Source organism: Balaenoptera physalus (assembly GCF_965194825.1).
Source record: "Balaenoptera physalus genome assembly, chromosome: X".
In the NCBI taxonomy this organism is placed as follows: Eukaryota; Metazoa; Chordata; class Mammalia; order Artiodactyla; family Balaenopteridae; genus Balaenoptera; species Balaenoptera physalus.
This window is the reverse complement of record NC_138903.1, coordinates 113,982,633-114,004,927: the sequence shown is the minus strand read 5'-3', so window position 1 is coordinate 114,004,927 and position 22,295 is coordinate 113,982,633. Positions and strand designations below refer to the sequence as shown.

Below are 22,295 nucleotides of genomic sequence, written 5' to 3'. Positions count from 1 at the left end.
CTTTTCTCATGTCTATCGGTTTTTGCTTCATGCATTTTGAAGCTCTGTTTTCATTTCTTGTTACATCGTTTCTATTTTTTTGCCTTTCTGTGGGTTACTTGCACATGATTTTAGGATTCCATCTTGACTTATTTATAAGTTCCACCAGGACCACCAACATATTCTTAGCTGTGAAGCCACAAAAAGAGTAATAACCCAGAGGCTCCAGCTTTTCTCCTCTCCACCAATTACCCCATCACTCTCACTTCACTGACTAAACATGCTTAGCTTCTCAGATGTCCCTGAAAACTCCTATTTGTCCACCCATGCTAGCACTTCAGCATGGTTGCTTAGTGACAGTTTCTCAGATCTTCTGACTCTCCAACTAACCCTTCCAAAGTTGTGTAAAGTCCAATGTTATTTCACAAAACATGTAGTGGCTCTGCCACTTCCCTGGCTGAATCCTGAAGGAGGATAAGAGGGCATGTGGAGAGAGGGGCCCAGACATTCCAGCTATTCCAACCTTCATAGCCAAGGTCCCACATACATGAGTAAAGCCATCTTAGACCACTGAAATTGGTACTTAAAAGTAATGCACTATTGTAAAAAAAAAAAAAAGAAAGAAAGAAAAGAAAAAAACTAAAACAGGTGCATTAACTTTGGGACCGAGTGGTGGGTAGAGGCTAGAAGAGCAGCAAAGAAAATGTTAGTAAAGGCTGGGAAATGGCTGAACAAAGTAGAAGCTCTAAAAGTGGTGAGGAAACTGTAATAGAAGGTTGGAAAATGACATCTCATGTCATGTAGTAACAAAACAATTGGCAAAACTGTCACCTGCAGTAATGTGGAAGATGGAAAAAAATGTACCTAATGAACTTGTGTATCTAGTTAAGGAGAATGTCTAGTCATGAAGAATGTTGAGAGTGTCATTTGACATTTAGCTGCACATCATAATGTACAGAAAGAGAGAGGTGAGCTTAACAGAATTTACAAAAAGAATTTTAGAGGAAATATAGAAGAGCAAAGATTTTCTGGGTCAGAAAATGAAACTGTTTCACATTTTGAGTTTTCCAAGCCAGCAAAGATTAAGAGTGTAACTGTAAGATCCTTTGTGAAGACACCAGAAAGATATAAGCTGGTGCCTAAGAGACACTTTCAAATAGAAAAAAGGCATTGTATGTAGGCAGAACACTCTTTGACATAAATCATAGCAATATTTTTTTGGATCTGTCTCCTAAGGGAAAAGAAACAAAAGCAAAAATAAACAAATGGGACCTAATTAAACTTAAAAGCTTTTGCACAGCAAAGGAAACCATCAACAAAACAAAAAGACAACCTACTGAATGGGAGAAAATATTTACAAATGATATGACTAATAAGGGGTTAATATCCAAAATATATAAACAGCTCATACAAATCAACATCAAAAAAACAAACAACCCAATTAAAAATGGGCAGAAGAACTGAATAGACATTTTTCCAAAGAAGACATACAGATGGCCAACAGGCAGATGAAAAGATGCTCAACATGGCTAATCATCAGAGAAATGCAAGTCAAAACCTCAATGAGATACCACCTCACACCTGTCAGAATGGTTATCATCAAAAAGACTACAAATAACAAATGTTAGCAAGGATGTGAAGAAAAGGGAACCATAGTACGTTGTTGGTAGGAATGTAAATTGATGCAGCCACTATGGAAAACAGTATGGAGGTTCCTAAAAAAACTGAAAATAGAAATACCATATCATCCAGCAATTCCAATCATGGGCACATATCCAACAAAAACAAAAACACTAATTCAAAAAGATACATGCACCTCAATGTTTATAGCAGCAATATTTATTGATTCAATAGTAAAGATATGGAAGCAATCTAAGTGTCCATCCAACAGACAAATGAATAAAGAAGATGCTTCTTTATGGAAGCATCTTAGAATATTATTATTTATATTATTATAAATAATATTGTTTATATTATTTATATAATAATATTATATAATATTATTTATATAATATAAATTATATTATTAATATTATAAATTGTAATATTATTTATATTATTATAAACAATAATGGAATATTATTCAGCCATAAAAACAGAATGAAATTTTGCCATTTGCAACAGCATGGATGGACCCAGAGGGTATTAAGTCAAACAGAGGAAGACAAATACTGTATGTTATCACTTATATGTGGAATCTAAAAAATAAAACAAATGAATAATATAACAAAACAGAAACAGACTTACAGATATAGAGAACAAGCTAGTAGTTACCAGTGGGAAAAGGGAAGAGGAGAGGGACAAGATAGTGGTAGGGGATTAAGAAGTACAAACTATTATGTATAAAATAAATAATCTACAAGAATATATTGTACAGCACAAGGAATATAGCCAATATTTTATAATAATTTTAAATGGAGTATAATCTATAAAAATATTGAATCACTATGCTGTACACCTGAAACTAATATAATATTGTAAATCAATGATACTTCAATTTAAAAAGAAAAAGGGCATTGTCCCACAGCCCTTAACATGCTACCCAAAGTAGAGAGAAGCCCGTCTCAAAAAGTGTTGTGGGTATAACTTCTGTTCAGTGGAGTCAGATTCATATGAACTCACATTTTTAAGAGAGCTGAACTAGCAAAATACCTTCAAATAGATCTAAGAGAGCCTAGATTGCTCAATTTGCAAATTCTGACTGGGCCCCTAGCTTTCTGTGGGCAGGGAGGGGGCAGGCTGAGAAAGCCACTAAGCTGTAAACACAGGTCATTTCTTATATAAAAGTATGACCCATGGGGCCAAGTCAAGAGCCCAGAGGATTAAAATAAGAACTATGGATAACAGTGAACTAGAAAGCCACTCCCAGGGAATAGAATCAGGATCTAGTCAAGGATATCTCTGCTCCAAGAAAAGGGGGACCTGGCAACATGCACCCAGGTGGATTCCACAGTTGCTATGGGCCAGTGACTCCTTTGTACCTCTCTTTTCAAATGGGAGTGTTTATTTACTGTAGCTATCTTGTCCTTGTATCACCATTGTTGGTTAGAGGGTGGTGCAGATAACTTGTGTGGCAGATTGTATTTTTCCAAAGATGGTCACATCAATATATAGACTATCCCACATGCTGTTCTCACAATGTGACATTGACAGCTCTCCATCAAGATGGTGGCATCCATGTTCTTTTCCCTTGAACTTGGATGGACTTTTGTAACTGCCTCAACCAATAAAATGTGGTGAAAGTGATGCTGCAGGACTTCTGAGGCTAGGTCATGAAAGGCAACAGAGCTTTCGCTTGGTACCCTCTCTCACGTGCTCTTGCTCTAGCTCTCTCTCTCCCCTTGCCCTTGGAATGCGGTGCTATGTTGTGAGGAAGCCCAGTCAATACAAAGAGGTTAGTGTGTGTGTTCTGGCTGACAACCCCAGATAGGCTCCTAGCCAACAGCTACAAGCCACACATGTGTGTGAACAAAGTCTTAAGATGCTGCCAGCCTTCACTGTCAACTGAAAGGGCCTTCCAACTGAAGCCCCAGACATCATGGAACAGAGACAAACTATACTCTCTGATGCCCTGTCTGAAACAGAAGCCAAGGAGGTAATAAATGATTTTGTATTGTTTAAAGTCACTAAGTATAGGGGTAACTTGTCACATGGCAATAGATAACTAATGCAAATTGCTTTACAGTTCATAAATCTCTGGAATAACAAGAAGCTACCTCTGGGTATGAATGTAGATAACAAAATCCTGAACTTTGAGCTGATGCTATAATTGGATGAAACTTTTGGGGTCTTGGGAGAGGTAAGTGTATTTTGCCTATAGGAGGAACAGGAATCACAGGGACGAGAGGGAGGACAGTGCTATATTGTCATATTAATCACCAACGATAAACGACACCTCTCTGTATCCATGCCCTTGGTTAACCCTCCGCTATATTGACTGGGCTTGTCTGTGTGACTTGCTTTGGTAAAGGTGATGCAAGCCAAATCTTGAAAGTAGTGGCACTTTGGAGCTTGCCCTTCCTTGCTGCTGGGAACCCTAAGACCACCATGTGAAGAAGCATGGCCTTAGCTCCTAGAGGATGAACAACTCACGAAGAGAGAGCCCAATTACCCCAGTCATTCCAATTGAGGCCCCAGAATTAGCCAGGCAAAGAAGGGGCATAGTCATGCAAGGCAGAGGGGACAGCATGAGCAAAGGCAGAGTCACGAACCGGCAGGTTGTGTGCAGTTCTATCTTACTGTTGGGTCAAGTTTGAGAGATGGTATTGCAGTAGTGTCATGGAGAGGTAGACAGGGACCAAGTCACAAAAACGTTTTATGCTTTGTTTTCATTCTTTCTTCCTTAGGATCATTAGAGGTTTTAAGCAGGGGAGAGACATGATCAGTTAGCAGTTTAGAAAGATCACTTTGGTGGCAGGATGAAAGATGGATTAGAGAGTGAAAGGTGAGAGATATTAAGAGGTTGTGATAATGGTGTGGACAAGAAGTGATGAGTGGCTTCATTGGAGCAGTGGTAGAAGAAGTGGCAAGGAGAGGAAAAATACAGGAAATATTTAGGAGGTAAACACAGTAGGACTTAAGGATAGATTGAATGTCAAGGTCGTGGGGAAAGAGAGGCATCTAGGAGCATTCTCCGGTTTCTGGCTTCAGTAGAACTAGTACCAGTCACTGACAGAGGAAATACAGAAGGAATAATTAGGCCTTTTTTGGTTCTGTTTCAGTGAGGGGAGGTTGAGTTGAGTGTTGAGTATGTCAATTTCAGTTGCTTGTCAGACATCCGTGTAGAAATGTTTGGCTGGCAGTAGTGTATATAACCAGGCTAGAGTTTTAAATGCAGGAGTTGTAATCATATATGTGGAATTAAAACAAGAACACATATAAGAGTACAGTGTATTGATTAAGAATATAGCTTTTGGAGTCAGCTAACTTGGATTCAAATCTCAGCCCCATCACAAATTATCCACTGTCATTGTGAACAGTCTTCATCTACAGAGATGGAGTAAATATAGATGGGGTTGTTGTGAGGATTAAATGAGGCAAGGTTTAGCACAGAATCTAAAATTAATAAGTTCTCAATAAGTGATAGGTATTGTTACTAAATGACCAAGATATAACAAAGAAGTAGACCAAAAACATGGAGACAAGAAATGTCCAAAAGGCACATGAAAAGATGCTTGACATCACTAATCATCAGAGAAATTCAAATCTAAAGTACAATAAGATATCACCTCACACCCATTAGGAGAGCTAGAGGAAGGAAGGAAGGAAGGAAGGAAGGAAGGAAGGAAGGAAGGAAGGAAGGAAGGAAGGAGGGAAGGAAGGAAGGAAGGAAGAAAATAAGTGTTGGCAACGATGTGGAGAAATTGAAACCCTTGTATACTGTTGATGGGATTGTAAAATGGCATAACCACCATGGAAAACAGTAGAGAGCCTCAAGAAATTAAAAATACAATTACCATATGATCCAGCAATCCCACTTCTAGGTATATATCCAAAAAGTTTTGAAGTAGGGTCTCAAAGAGACATTTGCACACCCATGTTCATAGCAGTACTATTCATAATAGCCAAGAGGTAGAAGCAACCTAAATGTCCATTAATGGTTGAATGGATAAAGAAAATGTGATATATACATATAACAGAATATTATTCACCCTTTAAAAGGGAAGAAATCATACCACATGCTACCACACATATGAACCTTGAAGTCATTATACTAAGTGAAACAAGCCAATCACAAAAAGACAAATACTCCTTGATTCCACTTATATCACTTATATAAGGTATCTGAAGTATTCCAATTCATAGAAACAGAAAGCAGAATGGTGGCTACCAGTGGCTGGGGGAAGGGAGGAAAGGAAAACTGTTTAATGGGTATAGCGTTTCAGTTTTGCAAAATGAAAAACTTCTGGAGATCTGTTGCATAACAATTTGAATATATGTAATACTACTGAACTGTACACTTAAAAATGGTTAAGATGGTAAATTTTATGTTATGCATTTTTAGCACAATAAAAAGATGCATGAAAGAACATGGAGACAAAGTACAAATTCCCAACAAACCAAGTGCAGCCTCGGCTCTCAATGTATTTACCCGGGCGACCACTGTCTTGGCTGCCCAGACTGGATGTGGGCGTAGAGCGGGAAAGGTGTGCGTGAAGAGAAGGAATGAAGACTGCTTGCTGTGCCCCAGCCCCCGGCCCCCTGGGGGCTGACGGATGGCCATGGATCTGTACCTCAGCAACTGCTATAACACTGCCCAAGCCGCCGCCGCTAAGGCGGCTGCCAGCAGCCTAACTGCCGACAGGGAGCAGTGCAACTCCGTGAGTGGCGACCAGTTGGTCCTCCTCCGGGATCCGGGGCTGGTCTCGGAAGGGAAGGAGGGCGGGCAGACGGAAGAGGGGGAGATCTCAGCAGAGGTGGGGACGGGTCTTTGACGCTTGGCTTCTGGCTCCCAGGCCCCCCGCAGTTAGTGCCTAGAGCTGCCTCTGGCCTGGATTAGCTCTGAATGGTGCTCAGAGATAGGGTTGGTGACCAGGGTAAACTGGGAGGCCTTCCAGGTTGTCAGCAGGGCGGGTTCTTTCAACCCTGAGTGTGTGATTCTTTGGTTTATTTGGAGGTATTAGCCCATTGAAGTTTAAGTAGATTGGTCTAAACTAAAAGAATAGTTCTAGAAAAAAAGAAACTTTCTAATTGTATCTGACAGAGCTCTCAAAAAAACCCCATTCCAGAGGTGGGAGCCGCTCATCTATTGAATCATCCTCTTGGGGTCAAGCTGCCTACAAATTTAAGTGAAAAGGTAAACTAACTTTTAATAGTGCTGAAGTGATTTTCTTGACTGTTTTCAGCTTGCTATTAAACTTGAAACACTGCTATGATTTTGCTTTGAGTCAACTTCAATTTCACACACCAAGTGAAGTTAAAATGAGTTGAAGTGTTCAGTGTCTGAACCTCACTCTAATGATAGAAGCCCCCATGATATGCCTCAGCCACCCAATTCAGCTTTATCTCCAGTCCAGAGCCTCAACTCTGAAAGGTCAGGGTCTTTTCTGCCTACCCACATGCACCATGCTAATTCCTACTTCTGTGCCTTTGTTCTTCTGGCTCCTGAAACCTGGCATGCACTCCTCCCCTTCCTGACCTTTAATTTGAGCCATCTTTCAAGAGCTACTATATGAAGCCTTTCCCAGTGTCCCAACCCCCAATTGTCTCATTTTTCCTTAGAATTTACATTGCCCATTACTCAGCACTGAAAGTACTATTACTGGTTCAGAGTGCTGCACTCACATTGTTACACATTTTAAGTCCTCTGCCTAACACTCCGCACACTGTCCTTAGCTTTAGGCCAAGCCTGAAGGAGGTTGAGAACTCTCTGGTTGAGTGTGTGCTTTGATCACAATAGCAAAAGGTTCTACAGGAATATTTATGACATCCTTACCCTTCCACTCTCTAGGGTGTCATCAAGGATGAGTACAGGGCTCCTTGGTATTTCTGATATTTGTCTAATATATACGATTTTTTAAAGTTTTATTGCTGGAAAACAATATAATTTCTATTTTCAAAACCAATATGTTCTACCCACTCCCATGAATTAGCATTCCTAAAACATACTCAAAGCCTATTTCACTACTAGTGATAACACTCCTTTTTACTTTGTAAAATGTAGCCCCCTTTGTTGGTTTCTTCCTCAAATACCTTTTATTTGCCATATTTATATTGTTACTCTGTTATTCACTTGTTAACTACTTCTTATTTCCTGATTTTTTTCCATACTTAATTATACTGATTTGCTGTATATTATATTGATTCCCCCAAAACGTATGCATTTATTTTTTTACATATAAATTTATTTATTTATTTTTGGCTGAGTTGGGTCTTCGTTGCTGTGCGCAAGCTTTCTCTAGTTGAACCAATTGGGGCTACTCTTCTTTGCGGTGAGCGGGCTTCTCATTGCGGTGGCTTCTCTTGTTGCGGAGCACGGGCTCTAGGAGTGCAGGCTTCAGTAGTTGTGGCTCGCGGGCTCAGTAGTTGTGGCTCGCGGGCTCTAGAGCATAAGCTCAGTAGTTGTGGCGCACGGGCTTAGTTGCTCCGTGGCATGTGGGATCTTCCCGGACCAGGGATCAAACCCGTGTCCCCTGCATTGGCAGGCAGATTCTTAACCACTGCACCACCAGGGAAGCCCAAAACGTATGCATTTAATCATGGTCAGGTACTATATTCAACTCCTGTAAAGACTAACTTAGTGGGATCCTTCTTTGTCTTTTGGCAAGATCTCCTCAAGGAAGTAAGACTTTATATTTACACATTTAGTTGGTTTTTTTTCAACTTACTTTACCCTCATGACCACCTTTTAAGGTGAAGCTATGACAGGTAGATGGTGGCAGAGTTTAGACCAGAACCACAGTCTCCTGATTTCTTAGGCCACGCTCCTTCACCTGACCTTGCTGCTTCCTGAACTGCAAACCACTTTAGCAGAGCACTACAGAAACAGGGAATTTAAAGGTCTTTCATATTATTTTGAATGCAAGTGTAAGGGGAATTATAGTATTCTACTGTCTTCTTTTCAGTAAGATTAAAATATAATAGTGTGGGACTTCCCTGGTGGCGCAGTGGTTGGGAGTCTGCCTGCCAGTGCGGGGGACACGGGTTCGAGCCCCGGCCCGGGAGGATCCCACGTGCTGCGGGGCGGCTAAGCCCCTGCGCCACAACAGCTGAGCAACACCCGCCTGCCACAACTGGAAAGGGCCCGCACGCAGCAGCGGAGACCCGATGCAGCCAAAAATAAATAAATAAAAATAAATTTATTTAAAAAAAAATATATATATATAACAATGTAATGTACCTGTCTAGCTATTCATTAATCCAAACCTAACAACTGATCCTATTACTTCAACATTTTTTAATTGAAGTATAGCTGATGTACAATATTATATGTTACAGGTGTACAACATAGTGATCCACAGTTTTTAAAGGTTATACTCCATTTATAGTTATTATAAAATATTGGCTATAGTCCTTCAACATTTGATAGTAAACTTATTCTCAAGTAATTTATCTATAAATTAATTTGCTTATTAGTATACTATACTTGAGTAGCACCTGTTCACAAACTCCTTAAATTGGTTTTATTGTAAAGTAAATAGTAAATACTTTGCCAATTAACCTTGACATTTTGCTTTCAAGAAAAGATATCACATTAAGTGAAAAGAACAATTTGCATACTTTTAAAAGTCTGCCCTATGATCTCCCACTGGCAGGTAGTGATGACATAATAAATTTTTCTGTTCAGGGAAACCAATTATTTTGGTTGACAATAGAAAGCTTACCCTGGCCTTAATGAATGGATTTGTTCTTTCCTGATAGGTCAGTAGCCAAGGTTTGGTCAACACATGCCAACACCAACAAAAGTCAACATCTAAAAGAAGCAATAATCAACCCACTAACTGCAACACTGTTTCAATTGCCATCACTGCTGATTTTTGTTTCTCTTCTAGGAAAGCTATGGGCTTCCTGTTTAGTTTCACTGTAACTTAAATCATTGCCCAGAAGGATGTCTTTCTTTGCCTTTTTAAGGAGACATTGGTAGTCAGGGAATCCAGCTTCCTTATATAGGTCCCTTGCGAGAGACAAGAGGCTGGCATCAATCAAGCAGTCAGAAACTTAAAAAGAAGCTTTTAAATGGAAAAACAAAGCTAGAACCCATCATGCCCCTTCCTGTCTGCTCCTCTGCTCATATTTAGTATCCTATCTACCTTGCAGGAACTCTTAGGGCCACATCTCAGTGTCCAGGAATGGGATTGAGGCTGAGGCTGCCACCTCCAGCCTAAAGTCAGCTCTGATAGAGAGGAAGAGAAAGGCATTAGATTTACCCAAATCAGCCCATTGTCTGTATTCCCTCACTTCAGATCCTTCTTGCATGTTTTATTTTCAACAAACAGCCTATTCAACAAATTGAGGTTTAAAAGTGTGATTTCATTCATTTTACACATGTAGTACTTTTGAATCTGTGTGTTTGCAGCTTTATCAGCCTTCTTATGACTTTAACCTGACTGATCCTTATTGTCAACTTTTGGAAACCAGCTATAAAAGCCTGCACGATCCACATTTTAAAATATACTATAGGCGAAAGGATATCCTGAGGAGATTAAAGAAAGGCAGGTATGTCACCAGCAATAATAAGGTGGGTTGAATCCTGCTTCCTGTTAACCAGCAAAAACCTATGGACTTGATAGACGCTTGCTTCTGTACTTCACTGGGAGCCTGTGTCAACTTTTAATTGAGCAATAAAGAATACCTAACAGAAAACTCAATGAATTACTCAGTATTTGAGTAAAGAGAAATCAGCTGGCTGTTTCTAAATAAAATTAATTGTTCCCACTTGATCTTTTTTCTTTGATAAAAGCAAAAGATAAGCACCAAATGATTTGAATATGTAAAGACATATACATACACATTTATTTATTTATGTATTTTCTCTCAGCAGCATTATTAGTGCCTTTCCTCTGGCTCTAAAAGTAATAATGGCACTGTATACCTGTCAAGGAATATTTCCTATACCCTTTGAGAAGACTAGAGACAAAATGGAAACCTAGCAGAATACAGCTTGATAGAATAAATTCTTCTGAAAGTTAACATCATTATTATACTGGTGTTTTAATAACAAATTCATTGAGCATAGTAAATTCTTGATTATGATGTGAACCATATTATTGAAATAATATTATTTAGGTAGAAATTTCCTGGTGATAAACCACTGTAGAGAGATACTGCCTTCCAAATTATTACCAAAATATGCTATCACTACCCTTGATCCCAAAATTGTTACTAAAATGAATGTTCTTATGACTCTCTTCTCTGGAAAGTTTCATGATTGTTACAACTTTCTATGTATATATTTGGTTTTTGGTTTTTGTTTTTATAGGTTGTATGTACCTTGAAGGAATTGAATAAGTACAGGCAGTATCTCACCAGTTTAAAATTACACTTTGAAATAAACTATATAAGAGAACAAGTAAGTTAAACACTTAAATTTGTTTTACTTGAGGCCTGTAAGAAAGTTTTTATGTAGATTGTAGAAAAAAGGTTTGGTCTTATACAGAATATTTTCTTATGATATTCTGATCTAGAAGTATTAAGGTAACAAATCAAAAAATATCTCTAAATATCTATGAGATAAAAATGAGACCTCTGCCTTTCACTTACAGAGAAATTTTCACTTATCTGGAGTGGAGCCACACTAGACTTAAACGCAGGTTAATTAACCATTTGTAAACTATAGGAAGTTTACCAAGCCCTAAACATAAGAAGGCATATCAAAGGACAGGGTTATTTCTGGCCAATATAAAAACTTTTAATTCTTTTTTCTCTCTCAGAAAATGATTGAAAAACAAGTAAATAAGTTGTATGAAACCAAGAGAGCCTGTGACAATTATGACAATACACAGTTCCAAGATTGGCTGTTACAGGAAAGTATACAAACAACTCCAGACCAAGAGCTGTTAATAAAGCAGAGGTATGACCGAAGTTAATGCATTTTTTTGCGGACATACTGTGGACCCCAGAAAGTTGTAAAAGTACTAGAAATAATTGAAAGCAGAATGAAAAAAGTATTAGACACTATTTAATCTCCTGTAGTCTTCAATGTGGAGAGAAAGGAAAGGAGATTAAGAGGCAACAGGGATTGGGAACCTTGGTACCATGGCTAGGGAGGAGAGTTTCTACCTGAGAAACTGGAGTCACTAGGGAGCCCAAGAGGTAAGACAAACTGATATTTGAAGAACAATTCCAAAGTACAGATCCCTGACCTTGGGAAACCCAAGTCCACAGTAACAGAGGAAAGAAGGTGTCATTAGCACATTTCAAACTTAAGTTTAAGGAAATTACTGCAAGATCAAAAAGAGAGAGTTGCCATAACTTCATCTGATGATAATATAAACAGGTGTTATTCCCCAACCAACTGTGTATGTTCATTCAGCTATTACCCACACACATTCAATGTTACCATTCAACGGCCAAGCCCATGCCCCAGGAGGCAAAGCGATGAATTATATATAGTCCCTCCTCTTTCTCCTTTATCAGGGATGGGGGCCAGTTCCCCATCACCTGGCTCTTATATTTCATGGATTCATGTCATGATATGCCAGAATATATACTGATTCACCAGAGTGGCAGACTAGTAGTCTACAGACCTATCTATACATGAGAGGTTGTTCAAGGACTTGGGAATTACAGAGAGGCCAGTACCCACTTATTTTTTAAAGGAAATTCAAATCTACTTGTTTTTTGAAGTCAGTCCTTAAGTTGATTTCAGCTGTCTTTGGAAACTCATGTTCCCAGAACTCCTGAGTTATGACTAATCCCCCGTGTAAAATGCTTGTAATAATCACTCTGTTCTATATTTTGCCATTGTCCCAGCCACAATAACAGAGTCTGATCAAATGAGTACATCATGGTGAGTTGGTGGATCTGACTAGCTTAAAAGTCCCTGAAAATCTCTACGTTTCCTGTAGTTCAAGAAATAAAAAGCAACCCAGAAGGTGGTTTGGGAATGTCAGAATAGATAATACCATCATAAGGGAAACACCCAATTTATCTTCACTTATATTTACACTTTTACTTAGATATTTAGATATGATTAGTAGGGAATTAAACAAGCTTGAGCACATGGCAGAAAAGCAGAACATACTCCAGATAAAGGAAGAAGAAAGATGACATTGGGACCACATTAGAAGAAAACTTAGTCTCTGTAGACAAACTGAAGAGGTGAGAAACACCAAATTTTAAATGTTGATGGGAAAATTGTGCATGATTGTTTTATTTATAAACATTTTTAGCAGTCCCACCATATTACCTGAAGTTATTTCAGGTCTAAAAAGTAAACCGCTGTTTATAATTTTTTAAAATACTAAACTGCTATTAATCTTGTATCACTGTTATAACAGACAAGCTTTTACTTAATACAGTGAGACTGATACCACACATTATATATCCATCACAGTACAGTCACACTTCATCTGCTCTTAAAGTTTTAGAATTTAACTCTAGTGAAAAATAACCATGCCTGTATTCTCACTCCTCAACATTCAGACAAGGCTACTTGTTTAGGTTCTCTGTCAAAATACATTTAAGGTCAACAGATTACATACGATAACCCCTCAAATCCATAAGAGAAAGTCCCCTTGCCAGCATCTTTTTAGATGCATCTTTGGAGCCGGGCTTATGTTTGAATTGTTTCCAGTAACAAAATAATTTCCTTCCTTTTGCCATTCTGTTGCATCCACCAATACATTCTGAATTTAAAAAGCAGTAAGATAAGCCCATTCTAAAGCCAATGTAAGATTTTCATTATGGTTGTCCAAATTTCTGTAAGACCCTTGATTTGACCTAATTCACTTACTGACAAAAACAAAACAAAACAAAAAAAGATTATGAAAGAGAACCCCTGCTGACTACCATGACATTGTGCTCCTTAGGAATGGGAAACAAAAGAAATGTTACTTCTGACAAAGATTGGAGAAGAAGTAAAAAGAGAAGCAAGAGTTGAGGAACAGCGTAGAAAAGTCAAAGAAGCAGCTCACCAGAAGGTAGAGTGAGCTTTGACCAATAACTTGGGCTATTTTGAGGACAGGCTTTTGCCAATTTTGATATTTTAAAGTGTGAATTTTCAGAAGTGGCCTAAACTCACAAGGATAGCTATTGATGGAGAGAGCGAGTCTGGTCTGAACCTGGACTTCAAGGGCTGGTCTGAAATGGGACCAGTCTCCAGAAAGTAGGCAATGAGTTAAATTAGATCTAGTTATTAAAATATATTCTTCATGCTGGACAACAAAAGGAAACTTACCCTTATTACCTTCCTAGCTTTGTACTCTTTGTGACTTTAGAAATCTCAAGACAGGAATGAGGGCTCCCTTCAAATGTACCATCATATTTGAAGTATCTGTTTTGCATTTCCAGTGGCAAGTTGATATTAAATTTTTAAACATATTAAATATATATTTTTAATATTTTAGAAACAAGCACTTCTAGAGAAAAATTTTCATTTACAAAAAATGCAAAGGAATGACCTTCAGAGAGAAGGATCGGAGGAAAGTACATTTGAAAACAAAAGTCAAGATGAAACAGAAGGTGAGAGAGAGACAATAAAAGACAAAGTAGGTAAATAGAATATGCATAACTAATATTAAATATTGGTGGCTTTGTAAAACCCCTCTATGTGCTTATATAGTGAGGTCACAAAGCCCTTGCAAAGGGAAATCCTAGAAGCTCACACTACCTGTGCCAGGCACTGTGCAAGGCACTTCCCAGTTACAGGTCAAGATGTAGAGAATGTACAGACACCCACACACATACACAAAATATTATTATATTACAGACATTATAACAAATTAAACATTTCTGTAAAGTGGCTCAGTAGACAAGACTGCCTTTACTAGAAGTTTAAAAAGGAGCCAGTAAGAGGAGACAGAATGACAACAACAAAAAGACAGAGAGAGAGAGTTATAGAGAGAGAAAAGGAGCCAGTAAGATAAAACATTACCCAAAAAAATAGACTGAAACAAAGAGGGAGACAATGAAAGAAAAATGTAGAAAAAACAGAAGAAAAATTTTAAGTGAGGTCCGCTAAGAACAGATTATACAAAACAGAGTAAGCTAATAAGAGAAAGAGAAAAAGAAGTTTGAAGTAGAAAAAAGAAGAGACATTTAAAATATCCTAAGCAAGAAACAGAAATAGAAAGAAAGAACAAAAAGGTTAAAATGGAAGAGGCAGGGACTTCCCTGGTGGTCCAGTGGTAAAGAATCCACCTTCCAATGTAGGGGACAAGGGTTCGATCCTGGGTCGGGGAACTAAGATCCCACATGCTGTGGGGCAGCTAAGCCCCCGTGTCACAACTACTGAGCTCACACTCCTCAATAAGAGAGCCCACATGCCACAAACTATAGAGCCCATGTGCTCTGGAGCCCGTGCACCACAACTACAGAGCCCATGCACTCTGGAGCCCACACACCACAACCAGAGAGAGAAAACCCACACACTACAACTAGAAAGAAGCTCACACACCACAACAAAGAGCCTGCACACCAAAATGAAGATCCTGCATGCTGCAACAAGGCCCGACACAGCAAAAAAAAAGGAAGAGGCAGTAAGAAAAGATGATACACAAAGAAAGAATGAAATGTAAAGAGCGAGAGAGAGGAAGAAAATGAATGAATAAGAGAGAAAAAGAAAGAATATTGATCAGAAGAAGCCAGTAAGAAAATACACACACACACACACACATACAGGATGAGGGAGTGGAAGGAAGACAAAGGCAAAGAAACAAGTAAGAGACAGAAAAAGACAAGGAGTATGAGGAAGAAAGGCAAACAGACAAAGAAAAGAGAGAGAGTGAAAGAAAGGGAGCAAGAAAAAGACAAACAGACAAAAATAGAGGAACGAAGAGGTAGGAGGGAGGGAGATAGAGAAGAAAGAAGTTTAAAAAGGATGAGTGAGTAGGAAAAGGTAAAATAAAGAAAAATAATGTGAGAGTGAGAGAAAATTTTGAAAAGTGGAACCAGTAAGAAAATCAAATACAATTTGGGGGAGGGGGCAGTGACAGAGACAGAGGGAAAAAATGAGTAGTGAAAGAAGACAAATAGAAGAGACAGAAAGAGAGAGACTTTTAAAAGGAGAAGCCAGTAAGCAAAACCAGTACAATGAAAATAGACTGAATGGGAGAAAAGGATACAGTAGGAGAGGGAGAATAGGAGGGAAAGAAAATATTAAAATGGAGGCAATAAATAAGGTAGTAAAAGAAAATATGAAAATAAAACAAAAAAGGAAGAAAAAGAAAAAAGACAAAGAATGAAATGAAAAGAGGAGACATAGAGGCACAGAGCAAAAAGGAGAGGAGAAAAAGAATGGTACCGTAAGGAATGAGAAGGATTTAAAAAGTTACAAAGGAGAGTAATGTTAAATGGGAGGGAGCAAGAAGGAGGGAGGGAGGATGGGTGGATGGAAGGAAGAAAATATGAACATACTTCAAAAAGGAAGAGCCAGTAGCCAGTAAGAAAGACAGTACAAGAAAATATAGAAAGAAACCATGGAAGAAAGAAAGAAGGGACAGAGAAAGAGAGAGAAAAGAAACATAGAAAGTAGGTAAATAAGATGAGTTTACAAAACAGGAGCCAGTAAAAAGGCAGGACAAAAAAGATAGAAGAAAAGAAGAGAGAGAGGGAGAAGGAAAGAAAACAGTTTGAAAAGAGAAGCCTGTAAAAAGAGAATAAAATAGGAAGAAAGAAAGGGAGGAAGGCAGGCATGCAGGCAGGCAAAGAAAAGAGAGAGAGCGAAAGAAAAGGCGTGACAAGGAGCTACTGAGAAAGGGAATAAAGGAAGAAAGGAAGGAAGGAAAGAAAAAAATTTTTAAAGAATGAGTCAGTAGGAAAAAGTAAAATAAAGAAGACAGAATGTGATTGAGTAAGAGAGAGACTTGGAAAGGAGTCAGAAAAAAAACTGTAAAATAAACATGATAGGGAGATAATAGATAGGTTGAACCAACTTTTAAAAGAATAACCCAGGAATAATCGAGAGTACAAAACAAGGTAGCAGATGAGAGAAAGAAAGAGAAGGAAAGAAAAAAAGTTTAAGAAGAGGAGCCCTTAAAAGTGAGTTAAAAAGGAGGGGGAGGGACAGGGAAAGAGGGAAAGGAGGGAGGAGGGAAGACAAAATGGAAAGAAACAGGATGAAAGGGAGCACGTAAAAGACAAAGAAAAAAGCAGAAAAAGAAAGAAAGAAAAAAGGAAGGGAAGTTTTTAAAGGATGGGGAAGTAGGAAAAGTGAAATAAAAAAGAGGGAATGTGATTGTGTAAGAGAGAGGCTTGGAAAGGAGGAGCCAGTAAGAAATTCAAGTACAATTTGGGGAAGGGGGGCTGTTTAAAAAGGAGACTTCAGAGGGGGGGAAAAGACTGTTAAATAAACATGATGGGTGATAAATAGATGAAAGACAGAAGTTTAAGAGGAAGAGCCCATAAAAAGTGAGTTAAAAAAAAAAAGGCAGGAAGGAGGAAGGAGGGATAAAGGAAGTGAGGAAGACAGGCTAGAGAGAAAGGTAAGAGTGACGGAAGGAAAGTAAAGAAAACAGAAACAGAAAGTGAAATAAAAACAAGAAAATGAAGGAGAAGGAAAAACTAAGTTTAAAAGGGATGGGACAGTATGAAAGAATAAAATAAAGGGGAGAGAGAGAAGAGAGCAGGAGAGAGAACTGAAAAGGAGGAGCAAGTAAGAAAATCAAGTACAATGTGGGTGGGGGAAGTTTTGAAAAGTCAATAAAGAGAGTTAGAAGAGAGATGAGGATGACTGATACCTAGATAGGTAGGTATATAGATAAGACTCTAAAGAGGAAAAGCCCATAAGAAAGTTAGGACAAAAAAGATAGAAAGATTACAAAGCTTCAGTAATCAAGACAGTTTGGTACTGGCACAAAAACAGAAATATAGATCAATGGAACAGGATAGAAAGCCCAGAGATAAACCCACACACATATGGGCACCTTATTTTTGATAAAGGAGGCAAGCATATACAGTGGAGAAAAGACAGCCTCTTCAATAAGTGGTGCTGGGAAAATTGGACAGGTACATGTAAAAGTATGAAAATAGAACACTCCCTGACACCATGCACAAAAATAAACTCAAAATGGATTAAAGACCTAAGTGTAAGGGCAGACACTATCAAACTCTTAGAGGAAAACATAGGCAGAACACTCTATGACATACATCACAGCAAGATTCTTTTTGACCCAGCTCCCAGAGAAATGGAAATAAGAACACAAATAAACAAATGGGACCTAATGAAACTTAAAAGCTTTTGCACAGCAAAGGAAACCATAAACAAGACCAAAAGACAACCATCAGAATGGGAGAAAATATTTGCAAATGAAGCAACTGACAAAGGATTAATCTCCAAGATTTACAAGCAGCTCATGCAGCTCAATAACAAAAAAACGAACAACCCAATCCAAAAATGGGCCGAAGACCTAAATAGACATTTCTCCAAAGAAGATATACAGATGGCCTACAGACACATGAAAGAATGCTCAACATCATTAATCATTAGAGAAATGCAAATCAAAACTACAATGAGATATCATCTCACACCGGTCAGAATGGCCATCATCAAAAAATCTAGAAACAATAAATGCTGGAGAGGGTGTGGAGGAAAGGGAACACTCTTGCACTGTTGGTGGGAATGTAAATTGATACAGCCACTATGGAGAACAGTATGGAGGTTCCTTAAAAAACTACAAATAGAACTACCATACGACCCAGCAATCCCACTACTGGGCATATACCCTGAGAAAACCATAGGTCAAAAAGAGTCATGTACCAAAATGTTCATTGCAGCTCTATTTACAATAGCCAGGACATGGAAGCAATCTAAATGTCCATCGACAGATGAATGGATAAAGAAGATGTGGCACATATATACAATGGAATATTACTCAGCCATAAAAAGAAATGAAATGGAGGTATTTGTAATGAGGTGGATGGAGTTAGAGTCTGTCATACAGAGTGAAGTAAGTCAGAAAGAGAAAAACAAATACAGTATGCTAACACATATATACGGAATCTAAGGGGAAAAAAAAAAAAAAAAAAAAGGCCATGAAGAACCTAGTGGCAAGACGGGAATAAAGACACAGACCTACTAGAGAATGGACTTGAGGATATGGGGAGGGGGTGGGGTGAGATGTGACAGGGTAAGAGAGTGTCATGGACATATATACACTACCAAATGTAAAATAGATAACTAGTGGGAAGCAGCCGCATAGCACAAGGAGATCAGCTCGGTGCTTTGTGACCATCTAGAGGGATGGGATGGGGAGGGTGGGAGGGAGGGAGATGCAAGAGGGAAGAGAAATGGGAACATATTGTATATGTATAACTGATTCACTTTGTTATAAAGCAGAAGGTAACACACCATTGTAAGGCAATTATACTTCAATAAAGATGTTAAAAAAAAATAAAAAATAAAAAAAAATAAAAATAAATAAAAAGAAAAAAAAAACAAACAAACAAACAAAAACTAGTCTTCATATCAGAGAACAGCATAATTATCACTGCTCTTAGTTGCCACTTCTTTTAACTTTTAAGGTAAAAATCTCCCAGTTTTGCAAATGCTGTCAACTAATTCATTTAAACAAAACCCTCTTTGGGCAAAATAAAACATACCTATGGACCCAAAAAAAAAAAAAAAAAAAAAAAAGCTAGAAAGTTATTTGATAAAGGAGGCAAGTATATACAGTGGAGAAAAGACAGCCTCTTCAATAAGTGGTGCTGAGAAAACTGGACAGGTACATGTAAAAGTATGAAATTAGAACACTCCCTAACTCCATACACAAAAATAAACTCAAAATGGATTAAAGACCTAAATGTAAGGCCAGACACTATCAAACTCTTAGAGGAACACAGGCAGAACACTCTATGACATAAATCACACCAAGATCCTTTTTGACCCACCTCCTAGAGAAATGGAAATAAAAACACAAATAAACAAATGGGACCTAATGAAACTTAAAAGCTTTTGCACAGCAAAGGAAACCATAAACAAGACCAAAAGACAACCCTCAGAATGGGAGAAAATATTTGCAAATGAAGCAACTGACAAAGGATTAATCTCCAAGATTTACAAGCAGCTCATGCAGCTCAATAACAAAAAAACGAACAACCCAATCCAAAAATGGGCAGAAGACCTAAATAGACATTTCTCCAAAGAAGATACACAGATTGCCAACAGACACATGAAAGAATGCTCAACATCATTAATCATTAGAGAAATGCAAATCAAAACTACAATGAGATATCATCTCACACCGATCAAAATGGCCATCATCAAAAAATCTAGAAACAATAAATGCTGGAGAGGGTGTGGAGGAAAGGGAACACTCTTGCACTACTGGTGGGAATGTAAATTGATACAGCCACTATGGAGAGCAGTATGGAGGTTCCTTAAAAAACTACAAATAGAACTACCATACGACCCAGCAATCCCACTACTGGGCATATACCCTGAGAAAACCATAGTTCAAAAAGAGTCATGTACCAAAATGTTCATTGCAGCTCTATTTACAATAGCCAGGACATGGAAGCAACCTAAATGTCCATCGACAGATGAATGGATAAAGAAGATGTGGCACATATATACAATGGAATATTACTCAGCCATAAAAAGAAATGAAATGGAGGTATTTGTAATGAGGTGGATGGAGTTAGAGTCTGTCATACAGAGTGAAGTTAAGTCAGAAAGAGAAAAACAAATACAGTATGCTAACACATATATACGGAATATAAGGAAAAAAAAAAGGCCATGAAGCACCTAGTGGCAAGACGGGAATAAAGACACAGACCTACTAGAGAATGGACTTGAGGATATGGGGAGGGGGTGGGGTGAGATGTGACAGGGTAAGAGAGTGTCATGGACATATATACACTACCAAATGTAAAATAGATAGCTAGTGGGAAGCAGCCACATAGCACAGGGAGATCAGCTCGGTGCTTTGTGACCACCTAGAGGGGTGGGATGGGGAGGGTGGGAGGGAGGGAGACGCAAGAGGGAAGAGAAATGGGAACATATTGTATATGTATAACTGATTCACTTTGTTATAAAGCAGAAGCTGACACACCATTGTAAGGCAATTATACTTCAATAAAGATGTTAAAAAAAAAAAAAAAAAGAGTCATGTACCAAAATGTTCATTGCAGCTCTATTTACAATAGCCAGGACATGGAAGCAACCTAAATGTCCATCGACAGATGAATGGATAAAGAAGATGTGGCACATATATACAATGGAATATTACTCAGCCATAAAAAGAAATGAAATGGAGGTATTTGTAATGAGGTGGATGGAGTTAGAGTCTGTCATACAGAGTGAAGTAAGTCAGAAAGAGAAAAACAAATACAGTATGCTAACACATATATACGGAATCTAAGGGGAAAAAAAAAAAAAAAAAAAAGGCCATGAAGAACCTAGTGGCAAGACGGGAATAAAGACACAGACCTACTAGAGAATGGACTTGAGGATATGGGGAGGGGGTGGGGTGAGATGTGACAGGGTAAGAGAGTGTCATGGACATATATACACTACCAAATGTAAAATAGATAACTAGTGGGAAGCAGCCGCATAGCACAAGGAGATCAGCTCGGTGCTTTGTGACCATCTAGAGGGATGGGATGGGGAGGGTGGGAGGGAGGGAGATGCAAGAGGGAAGAGAAATGGGAACATATTGTATATGTATAACTGATTCACTTTGTTATAAAGCAGAAGGTAACACACCATTGTAAGGCAATTATACTTCAATAAAGATGTTAAAAAAAAATAAAAAATAAAAAAAAATAAAAATAAATAAAAAGAAAAAAAAAACAAACAAACAAACAAAAACTAGTCTTCATATCAGAGAACAGCATAATTATCACTGCTCTTAGTTGCCACTTCTTTTAACTTTTAAGGTAAAAATCTCCCAGTTTTGCAAATGCTGTCAACTAATTCATTTAAACAAAACCCTCTTTGGGCAAAATAAAACATACCTATGGACCCAAAAAAAAAAAAAAAAAAAAAAAAGCTAGAAAGTTATTTGATAAAGGAGGCAAGTATATACAGTGGAGAAAAGACAGCCTCTTCAATAAGTGGTGCTGAGAAAACTGGACAGGTACATGTAAAAGTATGAAATTAGAACACTCCCTAACTCCATACACAAAAATAAACTCAAAATGGATTAAAGACCTAAATGTAAGGCCAGACACTATCAAACTCTTAGAGGAACACAGGCAGAACACTCTATGACATAAATCACACCAAGATCCTTTTTGACCCACCTCCTAGAGAAATGGAAATAAAAACACAAATAAACAAATGGGACCTAATGAAACTTAAAAGCTTTTGCACAGCAAAGGAAACCATAAACAAGACCAAAAGACAACCCTCAGAATGGGAGAAAATATTTGCAAATGAAGCAACTGACAAAGGATTAATCTCCAAGATTTACAAGCAGCTCATGCAGCTCAATAACAAAAAAACGAACAACCCAATCCAAAAATGGGCAGAAGACCTAAATAGACATTTCTCCAAAGAAGATACACAGATTGCCAACAGACACATGAAAGAATGCTCAACATCATTAATCATTAGAGAAATGCAAATCAAAACTACAATGAGATATCATCTCACACCGATCAAAATGGCCATCATCAAAAAATCTAGAAACAATAAATGCTGGAGAGGGTGTGGAGGAAAGGGAACACTCTTGCACTACTGGTGGGAATGTAAATTGATACAGCCACTATGGAGAGCA

The 22,295-nt window shown here is 38.2% G+C and overlaps 1 protein-coding gene across 1 annotated transcript in view; it reads left to right on the top strand.

Annotated features, from left to right (window-relative positions):
• The first annotated feature begins 2,551 nt into the window (after positions 1–2,551).
• LOC309652184 (fibrous sheath-interacting protein 2-like) overlaps positions 2,552–22,295 on the top strand; it is an 84,680-nt gene continuing 64,936 nt past the window's right edge. Inside the window, 9 exon segments of the mRNA XM_082445693.1 lie at positions 2,552–6,395; positions 6,683–6,775; positions 9,962–10,156; positions 10,898–10,987; positions 11,682–11,730; positions 12,419–12,684; positions 12,688–12,738; positions 13,449–13,559; positions 13,644–13,744. Coding sequence (XP_082301819.1) covers positions 6,195–6,395; positions 6,683–6,775; positions 9,962–10,156; positions 10,898–10,987; positions 11,682–11,730; positions 12,419–12,684; positions 12,688–12,738; positions 13,449–13,559; positions 13,644–13,744 — 1,157 coding nt within the window. The 5' untranslated portion in view covers positions 2,552–6,194.